This window comes from Rousettus aegyptiacus, unplaced genomic scaffold (assembly GCF_014176215.1).
Source record: "Rousettus aegyptiacus isolate mRouAeg1 unplaced genomic scaffold, mRouAeg1.p scaffold_m13_p_4, whole genome shotgun sequence".
Classification (NCBI taxonomy): domain Eukaryota; kingdom Metazoa; phylum Chordata; class Mammalia; order Chiroptera; family Pteropodidae; genus Rousettus; species Rousettus aegyptiacus.
Window position 1 is genome coordinate 31,566,869 of NW_023416307.1, and position 13,402 is coordinate 31,580,270.

The 13,402-nt window shown below is 36.4% G+C and overlaps 1 protein-coding gene across 6 annotated transcripts in view; it reads right to left on the reverse strand.

Annotated features, from left to right (window-relative positions):
* PLD1 (phospholipase D1) overlaps positions 1–13,402 on the reverse strand; it is a 175,835-nt gene that overhangs the window by 59,336 nt on the left and 103,097 nt on the right. For 5 of the 6 annotated variants that reach the window (XM_036218563.1, XM_036218560.1, XM_036218562.1 and 2 more), the window contains exons 13-16: positions 8,524–8,634; positions 6,430–6,630; positions 5,142–5,355; positions 4,423–4,536 (exon numbers count right to left, since the gene is read on the reverse strand). In XM_036218563.1, coding sequence (XP_036074456.1) covers positions 4,423–4,536; positions 5,142–5,355; positions 6,430–6,630; positions 8,524–8,634 — 640 coding nt within the window. The remainder of the gene's footprint in view (positions 1–4,422; positions 4,537–5,141; positions 5,356–6,429; positions 6,631–8,523; positions 8,635–13,402) is intronic. The other variant, XM_036218566.1, reaches the window with a different exon arrangement.

The window sequence follows — 13,402 nt, forward strand, 5'->3', positions numbered from 1 at the left end:
GTTCTTTTGGAAAAGCTTATCCCCTTCATTTCATTCACAGACCCACTGGAACAAACTAGTCTGACTCCCACAGTCTCTAGTCTTAGTAAAACAGGACCCTTAACCACCAACACCCACCCCACCCCCATTTCATCCTCTCCAAATCCCACCCCTTCCCCCTACCCACCAGGGACTTTCCAACATTTAGTTGGTGAAGTTCACTGCCTCAGCCTAACTTTCAAGACCCTACATATATTGGTACAGATATAGCCCACCAGCCCAATCTACACAAATTAATTAACTCTTTACCACAATTCCAAAAGCCCAAAGCTCTGAAAATCCAAAGGTTTTTTTCACAGCTCATTTGTTACCAAAACCTGACCTGGACTGAAAAGAAGTTATTACCTGTATTTATCTCTCTTGGTGTTACACAAATATAAACGATTTACTAACAAGGTATTTCTTGGACCCTGCAAGGAATGTAACGTAATATGGAGTATAGGTATTGTATTATCTTTCTAAAATCCAGAATCTTCTAATTTTTGAAGCACATATGATCTTCAGGATTTTGCAATGGTAGACCTCTATGTATTTGCCACATTCCACACCTAGGTCTGAAATAAAGACTTTTGGCATACTTCTGAAATAAATACTGTCCCCTTAAGATATAACACATACCTGGAGTGCCTATTTTTCCCCTTATCAGTCTCTACTGAATTTCTGCCTATATTGAAGACCAGTTCCAAAACAGGTCCTCAATGAGTTAGATTTTTTAAAAAATCTTTTGGTTTTTGAAACTTTTTGGATTTTCGAATTGTGCATCAGGATTTACATTTGTGGAGAAGGCTTCACCGACTCTCATTGGTAGGGGTATGTCCCCGTGATGAACTGCTAAAGCACCAGGTTAGTAAAATATTTAAAACTGATGCTTCTTAGATAATAAGCTCTTTGACAACAGAAAATAATTCTTATACATCTTATACCATTGCATCTCTGAGAACAGAGTCTGGAAACAACCTAACCTACTATTTGTTATTCCTTATGATTAATATCTGAATTTGAAACACCTGTCTCCATTAAATTGCAAAATTAATTCTCCCCACTCAGTCATCTACTTAACCTTGTTTAAAAGGAAAATACCAGCAAATGGTCACTGAATATAAGAGTAAAATTCAATCTTTTAAAAATAACATTGTTTCAAGCAAAGCAATGTCAATTTGAAATTCTCTTGAAAGAAAAAAACTATGGAGGATGGTTGAGTAGTTTTGAATTAAAATATATACTACAGAAATCTATCATAATTTCCAATTACATTTAGGATGAACTGATTTTAGTGCAGTTTTTCTACTTAGAAACCCACAGTGATCTTGCATGCACACTCCATAATGATTTCCATCCACCGCCAGTACGGTTCACTAGAAGCCCGATTCATCACGGCCTTTTCCATTCAAGTGAAACTGACATTGCAGAGAAGCTACTCCACTAAATATCCCCAGGAAAGAAAATTATTAACTCAAGCAAACATTCAATTTCGAATTTCTAATGAAGACTCATTCTAAGCTTAATTTGAGTTTCAAGTCATAACTTAAATGTAGAGCTATGCACCTTAAACTTCCATTATTAATAGTAGAACCTTACATTTTTTTTTCCAATGCAAATTCACACGGAACTCCGATATATAAAACAATACAAGCAGGACTGTTCTGGTTGAATCAGATACCAAAAGAGATGGGAGGGTCCAGGGCCAGCCTGCTTAGTCCCCTCCTCATAGTCCCTGAGAAACACCAGGGTCCACAGAACAGACTTTGCAAAGCGCTGCTCCAGAAGGACTCAATTATCCTTTGGCTTCCCTTTCTACATAAATTTGTTTCTTTATATCAAAAAATTAAATTTGTGATTTAGCACAGTTAATGGAAAGAGGCCTCTCCACCTCTCACATCCCATACACCGTGCATCAACAAATGCCGTGAGCTCCATCTCGAGATGGATTCAGTACCTGTCTGGCCACTACTTGCCGCCCTGGTCTGCTCTGAAGAATGAGCTTGTAAAAATGCAATTTGGAACTTGGTTTGTCCTTAGCTCAAGCCCATCACGTGACTTTCTATCTCACTCAGTTATAAAAGCTAAAATCCTTACAAGGTCCACAAGACCTTACATAATCTACCTAGCCCTCTCAGACTTTGCTGCTTTGGCTCTCCACCAGCCCACTCCATTCCAGACACACTCCTGGAACACACCGTCTCCTCCTGCCTCACAGCCCTTACCCTTGCTAATCCTCCTGGCTGGGACACCCTCACCCAGACCTTTTCTTATCCTCGATCTTCTCTTCCTTCTGATTGCTGTTGAAAACTCACCTCATTAGAGAAGTGTTCTCTGATGATCTAATATAACAGTAACTCCTCCCCTCCATCCTTCCCCATTCTCCTGTTCTACTGTTCTCCATGATAATTCCCAACACATGATATATTGAGTTTGATGAGCTATTTATATATATATATATAATATATATAGTTTCCATCCTCATCCTCCAACTAGTTAACTGAACTTCACCTGTTCTGTTCACTATATTCCTAGTACGTAGAACTAGGTACTAGCAACGTAATAATGATTGGCCTATTTAGGAGCTCAATAAATACTTATTTAATGAAACAAATGAATCACACACATTTATTTCTAAATCTCCCCTTACACTTTTTAACGACTGCACAATTCCCTCAAAAGGATGAGCCACTCGTGTTCTTCACCATTTCCCAACTCTTGGATATTTAGGCTGTTTACTTTTCTCTCTCCCTATCTTAATAAAACAATGCTGCACCAGACACGTATCCAGTTTGTTAGGGAGGAGGTTTCCATCAGCACCTGAAAACCACCCACATCAGTATCCTCAGAGCACCACTGTGGGTATCACCTTGCTCAGCCTGACGCTGGCCTTGGCTACTTAATGCATTCAGCACCGGGCTCGCATCTGCTTTTCCACTTGCCCTGTCAGCAACACAACCACTCGGTCATAAATCAGACCCCCCAACATCATGATTTGGCAACCTCAGTCCTCCATTTCATTTTTAAGTTCAGTCCTCAAGCAGCAAAGCCACATACGAAATGACCTGGACCTGTCTCCAACTCTTTACCTTTAGTCTCTGCCCCTGCATTTGCCCCTGACCTGGCTCTTTGGACTTCCCAGAGGTCTCCCAGTTCCGTGTCCCAGAGCTTTGCAGCTCTGTCAAGCATAGGAATTACTGTGAGTTGTCCCTGGGTCCACATATGCATCAAGTAACAGCCATATGCTAAGTAAATAAAATGTCTCCTCATATATATAATCTCTATTTGTTAACGTATGTCAATGTTATGATTTCTAGACTAAAGAATGCTGGGAACCACTGCTCAAGGACCAGGTTACTCTATTAGGTTCAGTAGCTCCAAAAGCGGCTCACGTCTAGCCATGTTAGCTGGGCTCTAACTCAGCCACCTTCTAAATGGTATGCCAAAACAAAAGGTCGTGATGTAGTAGTCTGCACTTCTGCTAAGTCACAAACCTATATCCTGAGCTCTGGGAGGCTGATAAAATGGAACTTCATTACGCAGTCACTTACACCTCTATGCCTGAGTTACCTCCTCTTTGCAAAGGAGATTGCAGGGGCTACTGCCAAGCACCGCAAGGGCCCGGGCCATGGCCGGCAGTCTGCACACTATAACTGCGAGTTTGCAATTCTACCATGGCTACTATTCATTATTATGATTCCCTGTCCTTATATCTGATCCACTGCCAAATCTTCTTCATTCCTACAACCACAAATTAGGCCTGATTAATCTATTCCTCAGCAATGTGGGTCTTCTAACAAGAGGTTACCAGATTATAATTTCTAAAAAATTCACATTTAGCATGATGCCTCCCATTCAGTGGTCTTTGAGATACTTAGCTAAATAAAGGTCCAACTCCCTTCTTTATGTGGGGGAATCCGAATGTAACTATTGTATATCTTACTTGTCTTATACTTTAGATCTCAACTGAATGATGTATTTTCTAACAGTTCAAAGCACTTGGTGCTTTCCCATTCCAGCTCCTTTGCTCATATCATTTACTTCACCTGCAATGTCTTCCTATCCTCATCTACCCAATCAAAGTACTTCCAAAACTAACTCCAGTGTCCCCTCCTCAAGAAAGTCTTTCTGGCTCATCACAGAGAAGACTTCCACCTTCCACAGGACTTCTACAACGCTCCTGAACTGCAGCTGCCATATGCACCGGTACCGTTAGTAGGTTATATTTTACCTTAGTGTTGGAGTGCAGGTTCTTGGGAAGCAGGAATCTCATGTGCTTCCCCATGCTTTGCTCTCAATAATGTATGTGGTGTGAACAGAAAGCCAATCCAGAAACACACTCACTCTGCTCATGCAGCAAAAGCTGAAGCCTAGGAAGGTTCTGCCACTTCGCACATCACTTACCAATGTTAGGTCTAGTGAGTCCCTGCTCAGAATCACTGGAAGAGCGAAAGAGTTTCAAGTGGGGTTTTAAACCATAGATTAAATTCTGATGACTTCTACAGTGATTACAATAACCTGGGGAAAGTTGAGAGTTCTTTTTTTACAAAGAAATAAGCATATAAAATATATCGGGTTGTCTAAACTAGAAAGCAGGTTTGATCATTTTTAACACTAGGTAAATCTATAAAATTAGTCACAAATTCTGTACAATGGAAAAATTGCAGAGCTTTAAGACAGATTTTAAAAGAACAGGAAATTTACAAGATGTAGAAAATCTGATGTTTGAGGATAAAGCTTGATGTATTTCTGGATGGGAAGAGAAATGAAATTTCTTCTATAAAAAAATTCATAAAGTATACCACATGCTTTTCTTTTCCTTTATAACTTAGAATTATTTTATAAATGCTTAGCATTATTTTATAAATGCTACCAGCGGAAGCATGAATTGCAGTTGATATGACGACTTGTGAATAAAATAATAAATGTGTTCTAAAATGAGGCCACACAAACCCAACAAAGCCATGAGATGGCATGATATTGAATGAGATGACCTAGTGACCTTTCGGCATCGTTCCTTTTACTCCATTACAGAAAGACAGGTTATAAAGCAAGTATATGGTGTCTGGCAATGGAGGAACAGGGTGTAGTCAAGAAGAACTGCAGCAAAGACAAGGACTTACTGGAGGCGCTTTCAATGCTGCTGATGCTGTCTGCGTTGTGCAGGTGGTGCCTATGCAGCTGCCGATACAGGCTGAATTTGGAGAACTTTCTGGACTTTCCTATTCCTTTCAGTTTTGAATCTGTATCATTACCACTCTTTACCATGGGCAGATTTTTAGTAGATTCATTTTTATCTTTGAGGCTTAAGGATTCCATAGATTCCGTTGTTTCAGCCTGAGAAAATTATTTTAAAAAAAGAAGAAAGAAAGAAAGAAAGAAAGAAAGAAAGAAAGAAAGAAAGAAAGAAAGAAAGAAAGAAAGAAAGAAAGAAAGAAAGAAAGAAAGAAAGAAAGAAAGACACTCCATAAATACACTGCAGTGTGGCTCTTTAATTCCAGTCAGGGGAGGTGTAAAGCTGGCACATGATAGAAGCTCCCTAACAGACACACAATAATGTGTGCAGTCGGCCACAGGGCAGTGGGGGATTCTTGTGAGCTATTTAAATACTACCAAAGGCATTCCGGGCATTCTTCCTTCAGTAGGGCAAATTCTTAACATTTCAAACCAATTAACCTTTTTATCTTATATAAGGTACTTTCACTGTGGAGCTACTGAACTTCTTCCTCTGATAAACATTAAGTAAGCAACACTTTTTCTGTCAATTATTCTCCCTGTTACCTATTCACTAAATCTCCATTTTCCCAGAAAAGTCACCAACATATCCAGTAAAATAAGATGAAGTCCATCAATTTTTTTAATAAGTGTACTGATATTTTGGCAACCACTTGAGTTGAAATAATAAGTATGTGATTATAGGCATATAGATAAGTTGGCAGAGCTGCTTTGAAAGGTAATTTGAGACATTATTAACCTACTGCTTTCAAATAGAATTCCCTAGATGACTCCAGCCTGACCTATCCTATTTTTATGTTTTTAAGTAGGAAGATTCCAAAAACTTTGGCAGCTATTCGTAATAAGCCTGCTTATTTAACTTAAAGTTCAATTGCCACATTTGTATTTATGAACATTTTTCCAAGTAGGAAATAACCTTTTAATTTACATGGGAAATAAAAGAGCTGACCATGTGATACCAAATGCTCTATTGGATCTGTTTTCTTTTCTCACAAGAGAAAAAACTGAGACTACAAGATGCAGAGTTCTAGACTCACTAGATGGTATTTATTTGAAACCAGAGCTGTCTATGCTCGACTCAGTGTTCCTTTCTCAGTCAATCAATCTCTCTACAATACATACTTATACAACCTGTGTTTCTGTTAGGCTGTTATGTAAAGGTCTGAAATCACTTACTGTGAGGGAACTCAGAGATGGTCCCGTGGTGACACGCTTCACGCTGCCCACGTCCGTGAGTCTGTGCTCATGGTCATCCCACCTTCCATAGGCCAGGTCGATCCCGCCCACAAAGGCCACTGACTGGTCGATGATGACAAGTTTCTCATGATGAGCCCACAGATATACGCTGGAAGATACATGGTCTGGGTGCCTCATCACCTTGAGAGGAAAAAAAATTCCACATACAAAGTGATTTTTTAAATGTCCTTCATATTATAATAAAATAGGTTTGTTTCCTCCTTTAAATAGCATTTTCTAGAATTCAAATATCAAAATGGGCTCTGTATATACCAAAGAAAATCCCCAAACTTCTAATTTTATTTTCACTATTTAACAGAGAAAGACTCCTAGGTATGTCTCAAGCCCCCCCTGCCCCTGCTCATACTCCATTTTGGAGCAGCTGCCATTTAGCTTAAAGTCTGGTCACATATTTCAATAAAAGTCAGCTCAATGAAATAGCTGATTCCCCTTTTCCCCTAAAAGAATCATATCTGGTATTATTTTTAAAAAATCCAAAGAATTTTAATCAACATCTACCTCTGGCAAGATTTTTAATAAGCATATTGATATTTTGGCAACCACTGAGCTGAAATAGTAAGCATATGGATATAGGGACACTGACATTTTGGCAGCTCTTGATTTGAAAGGTACTTTGAGGAGTTATTAACTTCCCGCTTTCAAATAGAATTCTCTCTAAATGAACCCAGACTGACCCATCTTATTTTGTTACATCCTTAAGTAGAAACATTCCGAAAGCTTTGCAGAGTACTTTTTTAAATAATACACTTCTGTATTTCTTTATACATAACATAAAATTAAGCATATTCACTATTTTTAAGTGCATGGATCAGTGGTATTAAGTTCATTCATATTGTATAATCATCACCATAATCCATCTCCAGAATTCTTCATGTTACAAAACTGAAATTCTATACTCATTAAATCCCCCCATCCCCAATCCCCAGCAATCACCATTATACTTTCTATCTCTGTGAATTTGACCACTCTAGGCATCTCATATAAATGAAATCATACAATACTTGTCTTTTTGTGACTGGCTTATTCCCTTAGAATAATGCCTTTAAGGTTCATCCATGTTTTAGCATGTCAGAATTTCCTTCCTTCTTAAGACTGAATAATATTGCATTCTATGTATATATCAATACATTATTGTGAGTGGGATATTAAAGTGTCCAACTATTATTGTAAAACTAGTTTTCCCTTCGATTCTGTCAATGTTTGCTTTATCTATTTTGATGGTCATTATTAGGTATGTACATGTTTATAATGTTATGTCTTGCTGCACTGAAACTTTTGTTACCCTTTTTGACTAATAGTATAGCCACTCCTGCTCTCTTTCGGTTACTATTTCCATGGAATATCTTTTTTTAATCAACTGAAATATATAATTGTTATATACTTTAAGCCTCCTGGAGATTTACAGATTCATTGTCTGGATGTATCTCAATAACGGGGCAATATTTATTGATAAGTTTCAGGTCTTCAGTAAAACATCAAATAGCTTTTTTCAAATTGTTTATCACGCTTATTTACTTTATTAGGATTTTATACAAGGTGCTATTAAGAAAAGCACCTTAAATCCTAGAGGAACTCTCTTTGTAGTATTCAAGGGGTTCCATGGGGAGATCACAGCTAAGAGGTTCCAGGATAATCTTAATGAAGAGTATGGGATCTTTACAGGCCTCTTAAATATTAAAACAACCCTGGGAAATGTGTTTTTGGCTAAATTATCAGGGTTAAGAGAAGCAGAAATGTCAATTCTGCTGACTCTGACAACACCGGACGTATAAGAAAGTATACTATTTTGTTTTATTTCTGTGAAAAACATATTATATATTGAAAATATACATTAGGGAATTCTACAGATTACTACTGCTCAAGGCAAAACATCTTTGAAAAATGTTATTAGAATATATTGTAGCTTATGTAACATTATAAAATTTATATATTCTATTATATATTACATATTATTTTTATATTATATTAGAATAATCAAGAAAAAACATTATTCATCAAGATGAGTCTTAATACCTTTATGTTGGGGTGTAGACGCATTAAAGTCCTCTTGCTGTATTCACTGTTGATTCCAAGAGCAAGTTCCACCTCTTTGTAGAGCATAATGAAGATCCTTACACCTTGTTGCTATCACAAGAGACAACACAGAGAGGAATGAGAATTTCTGCAGGTAAGTTATGATTTTTGTTTTCTTTCAGTGCATTGTACTTTCTAAAACTTTCTTCTATATACAAGTATAATAGAGTATTAATTTAAAACACAATAAAAAGAGGTAACTATAAATGTACATTAAATTATCAAAAATAAAAATGTATCTCCTTTCCATTCCTATGACCTGTCATACCAAGAGTGTCACTACTTGACTAATTACAGCCAGAAGATTGAAACTTGAAGTATCTGATGGTGCTACATCTGTGAACATTTCCAAACACTTACTGAGGAAAGCTCTGACCAATTCATGTTACAGATTTAGTATTGTTTGTTTGTTCGTTTATTTTTATTATACTATAATTATTGAAACAGCATTGAGAAACTCTGAAGCAATAAGTTATATAAATATCCCTTAAATGTTTCTGAGTGTTTTGTATAGAATTTTTCTTTATTAAAAAAATTATTTAAATGGAAAACCACCTTTTTTAAAAAATTAAGTTGATTGGGGTAACATTGGTTAATACAAGTATATAATTTTCAGGTGTACATTATAATTTGACATCTGTATATTCTATTGTGTGTTTGCCACCCAAAGTCCAGTTTGCTTCAGCTACCATATATTTGATCCCCTTTACCCACTTCACACTCCCCCAACCCACCTATATTTGACCCCCTTGACTCCATCTACCTACCCATCTCCTCCCCTATCCTCTACCCTAATAGCTAGTGATGTTGAGCATCTTTTCAAATATTTGTTGGCCATTTGTATGTCCTCTAGGGAGAAGTATCTATTCAGGTCCTCCACCCATTTTTTTGATTGGATCATTTGCTTGGAAAAGACCTTTCTTAATCTTCAAAGATAAAGGTGTTGGTTCACATTCTTAACCTATAATTAAATCATTTATGCTTATTTCGCTAGTGAAATGACTTCTTCAAAAGTCAACATCTCTAACATTGTAAAAGCCCTAATTTTTAGCACCAGTGCACACATTGACATCCTTAGAACTTGGGCCTAAAAGAAAATAGAGAAAGCCATTGCGAGAGCCAAATTAAATCAAAAGCGCCCGGTAAACTTTAACATGTTATACAAACAACACTTATTGTTATTATTAACCATCAAAAAGAAAATGTCCAACAGCTAGTAGTATAGAAATGTACTAGTATTTTCTCTTCTAGTTCTGGGTGGTAACAAGGGTTTGGCCTATGCTAAATTGCCCCTCCCCTGCATGTCCCTCCTCTTCTCCCTTTCTTCTCCCTTTCAGAGGGCTCCTTCTCCAACATATAGTTCGGAATGTATTCTTTCAGGAAACTGTCTAATTTGCCCCTACTTACGGCATCTTTTTTTTTTTTAAGGTCTGCATCCTCAGTATTGCTGTGTGCTCTGTAACATTTAAATTTACATTCTCTGTGCCTAGGAACTCTGAAAGCATTCTGAAACATACTGCATACATATCTGATTATGTATCTACACCTAGGCATTTAATATCCCAGAGATTAAAGGCAAGAATTTTTCCATAATACTTTCTAGAGTATTAGAGATGCAGGCATACCTAATAAATTACAGTGACAAAGAATAATTTAGTTGCAGTTTAAGTGAATAATCCATGGTAAGTGGGCATGTTCATAATGGAAATCTATGTTACCAATTTAAGAAAACTTACTGGGTTGAGTACACCTAATTTATAAGAACTAAAAATTTTCGCAGTGTTATAAAAATGTGAAATAACATTGATGTTAATATTCTTAGGTTGTAGAATATAAAATATTAGAGTAAACCAAACCACATGCACAATTCCCCAATACTGCTCTGCTGGCACTAAGAAGCATTATTTTGGCCTCTAAAGCTTTATAATAACACATCACTTCAAAATAGGAACTTTCTTATTATTAGTAATATCCGAAAAGTGTATATATATTTGGAAGGAAACCAAGATTTACATTCTGGGCTGCATTAAGAAAATGTGAGTACTAGAAGACCCATTCTTGCTTGAAAAAAAATGGATAAAAATGTATATATGTCATTCCATTTCTCTGATTAACAGCCGACTTTTGGAACCTGTTGATTATTTATTATAATTATGTAACTATTACTTGAGTAGAGAAATAAGGAAAGTGTAGACAGGAAGTAAACAGATTAATGTCTAATAGCCAGTGAGTGATTTGCAATGAACCACTGACTGAGCGTTCTAATGAAAACGAGAACATTATTTTTTCTCCTCTACTGTTCATATTTACATTGCTATTTGAATATTCTGGAATTGTGCACTGGCTAACACACACACACACACACACACACACACACACACACACACACACACACACAAATAGCCTCCCATTAAAAGATATAAAGTTTAAAATCTGAAATTTCAACCTAAATTACAGAACATTACACCTCACATCTTTTATCATGGCTCATTTTTTTAAATAGATGAAATTCTACTTCTTGAGCTTATGAGATAATTACTCATAAAGAACAGTAGTTGCATATTAGGAATTGGCCTGAATTTTACAATTTTTCATTTACCTGCATAACTAATGGATTTTTGAAATGACATGTTAATGCTAATGGTTACATTATTACCCTCCATCTATTAATACCTGACATTGTCTTCTATACTGTATCTTTTTTCATTGAAATAAATTAACTCTAAAGGAAACAGAGTAAAGACTTTTTAAGTCTTTTTAGCTTAAATACAAATGACTAATAAGGAAGTAGTTAAAAATGAAATTTTCATTTTCATGCAGTCCAGTTTACAATTATTTACTTACATCCATGTCTACAATATATAGTTAATTAGTGACAAGATTTCTGTGATAATAAAGCAATAAACTCCTCTTCTTTTAGGCAAGGATTATAACACTATCATAAACTCTAAACTATAAAGGGCAAAGGAAAAAGTGTTCCTTGGGAATGAAGGCATTTGCTGGGTCATAATAGTGAAGACTTAGACAAATGTGCAAAATAAAAGCCAAATTAGAAAACAACAACAACGAACTGATGTTAATTCTGTAATTTTAAAAGTACACTTTGAAACATCAAATGTTTTACCAATGCCTTTTAGAGACCCTAGGGGAAATTACTTTTGCTTAGAGAGGGGAAACGAAAGTATTAACAGGGGAAGTAGCAACAGGGATGGCGTGGAGTTCACTATGCAATGCCATGCTTCTTATCCGTGTTGAAATCAACCTGAAGGTTCTATAGAATAAACTTCATGGAACCTGAATTTCCAACGACGAAAGTTCTATTTTCTTTTCTAACTAGTTTTTAATCAAGGAAAACAGACACAATTGCGTATACATAATACATGTGAAGACCAGAAAAATAAAACTTTTTCATAGTTGAAATGAAGAGACTGTTTCTGAGCCAACTTTTTCTCTGATTGTTCAAAGTACTGTGGTCAAAATATTTTCCAGAGGCAGTCAAGTTTGTCCACTGCTTGGAGACAGTATAGAGCACACATCAACAGGATAATCACTAATTTTATCACTTGTGAACGGCTTCCTCAGGGGGTGCAATATTTCAGGAAAATAAATAGTAAAGCCTAAAAAGAAATCATATCCTCACCATTTAAATGTTGGCAGGATTGGGATGTAAGAGCACAGATGCTCATGTGCCTTTTTTTTTTTTTTTTAACCATTCTGTTTAAAGCAGTCTTCAAGGTTGAAGATCCCTTCTCCCCTTCCCTACCATGTCCTTTCTAGGCCCCCACTTTGATAAGATTGCCTTTGATTTTTCTGCATGGAGATGTGATTATTCATTTCATTTGACAAACCTGGACATCTTTCTCTTATATTATTCACTGATGGCAATGGTAGAATGTGCCTTGTGGTCCAGGACAGTAAGAAATTGACCTGATGACAAAATCCCCCTGGGGACCTAAATCTTTTTCTGTCAGTCTACAGGTTGCTGCACTTGAAGATTCTTTTGGTGTAAGTCTCATTGAAAAGTATCACATATTGCTAAGGATGAAATATACAAACTAGGTACAGGGAAAGAGTTACCATAACTACAGTAGAAATTATCTCACCTCTTATTGCAGTAAATGCCAGACTGTAGAAAACCCTGATGCTGATTAGAGCTGCACACACTCTGTTTCTCAAGGTTGGTTTATACTATTTTAAATGATGATACTGCATCTCAGAAGGCCAAAGAAACAGGAAAATATCTACTTGGTTATAACCAGAGAAACAAAATTTACATTTTTTCCCTTAAGAAAGAGCCATTATAAGAGATGTTTCTCTATGTGTTGGCTATGAGGCAGAGACACTAAATTCTTTCCCAAAAAATCTGTATAATAAGATAGAAGAAAAAATAATAATTTATTTTAATCAACATTGTGGACCTCTGGGACCCACTAATACAAGAAAAATTGTTATTATCAACCCGCTACCTCGTAAAGATAGTAGCTTTCGGAAACTAAATCATTTTTATGAAGTAGCATTTATGAGCATTTGAAACGTCAACCTGGAATGATCTGAATGTTAAAAATTTATGACCAAAATAATAATATGGTGTAGTTAGATTAAGGGAGAGCAATTTTGCTCTATGTACCACTGAGAAATTATTAGTTCATAGTATTACTTTCCCTTAGGACATTTTAAAAATCATTATGTGCAATTTAAGAGTTGCTGTCATGTGTTTGTTTATTTCCCTTTGTGTAGCTGTCCAGTTGCCTATTCTATCACTAGCATGGCTTCTCTTTGCTTTTATGGGCAATAGCCCTGGTGAGGTCCCAGGTGAACA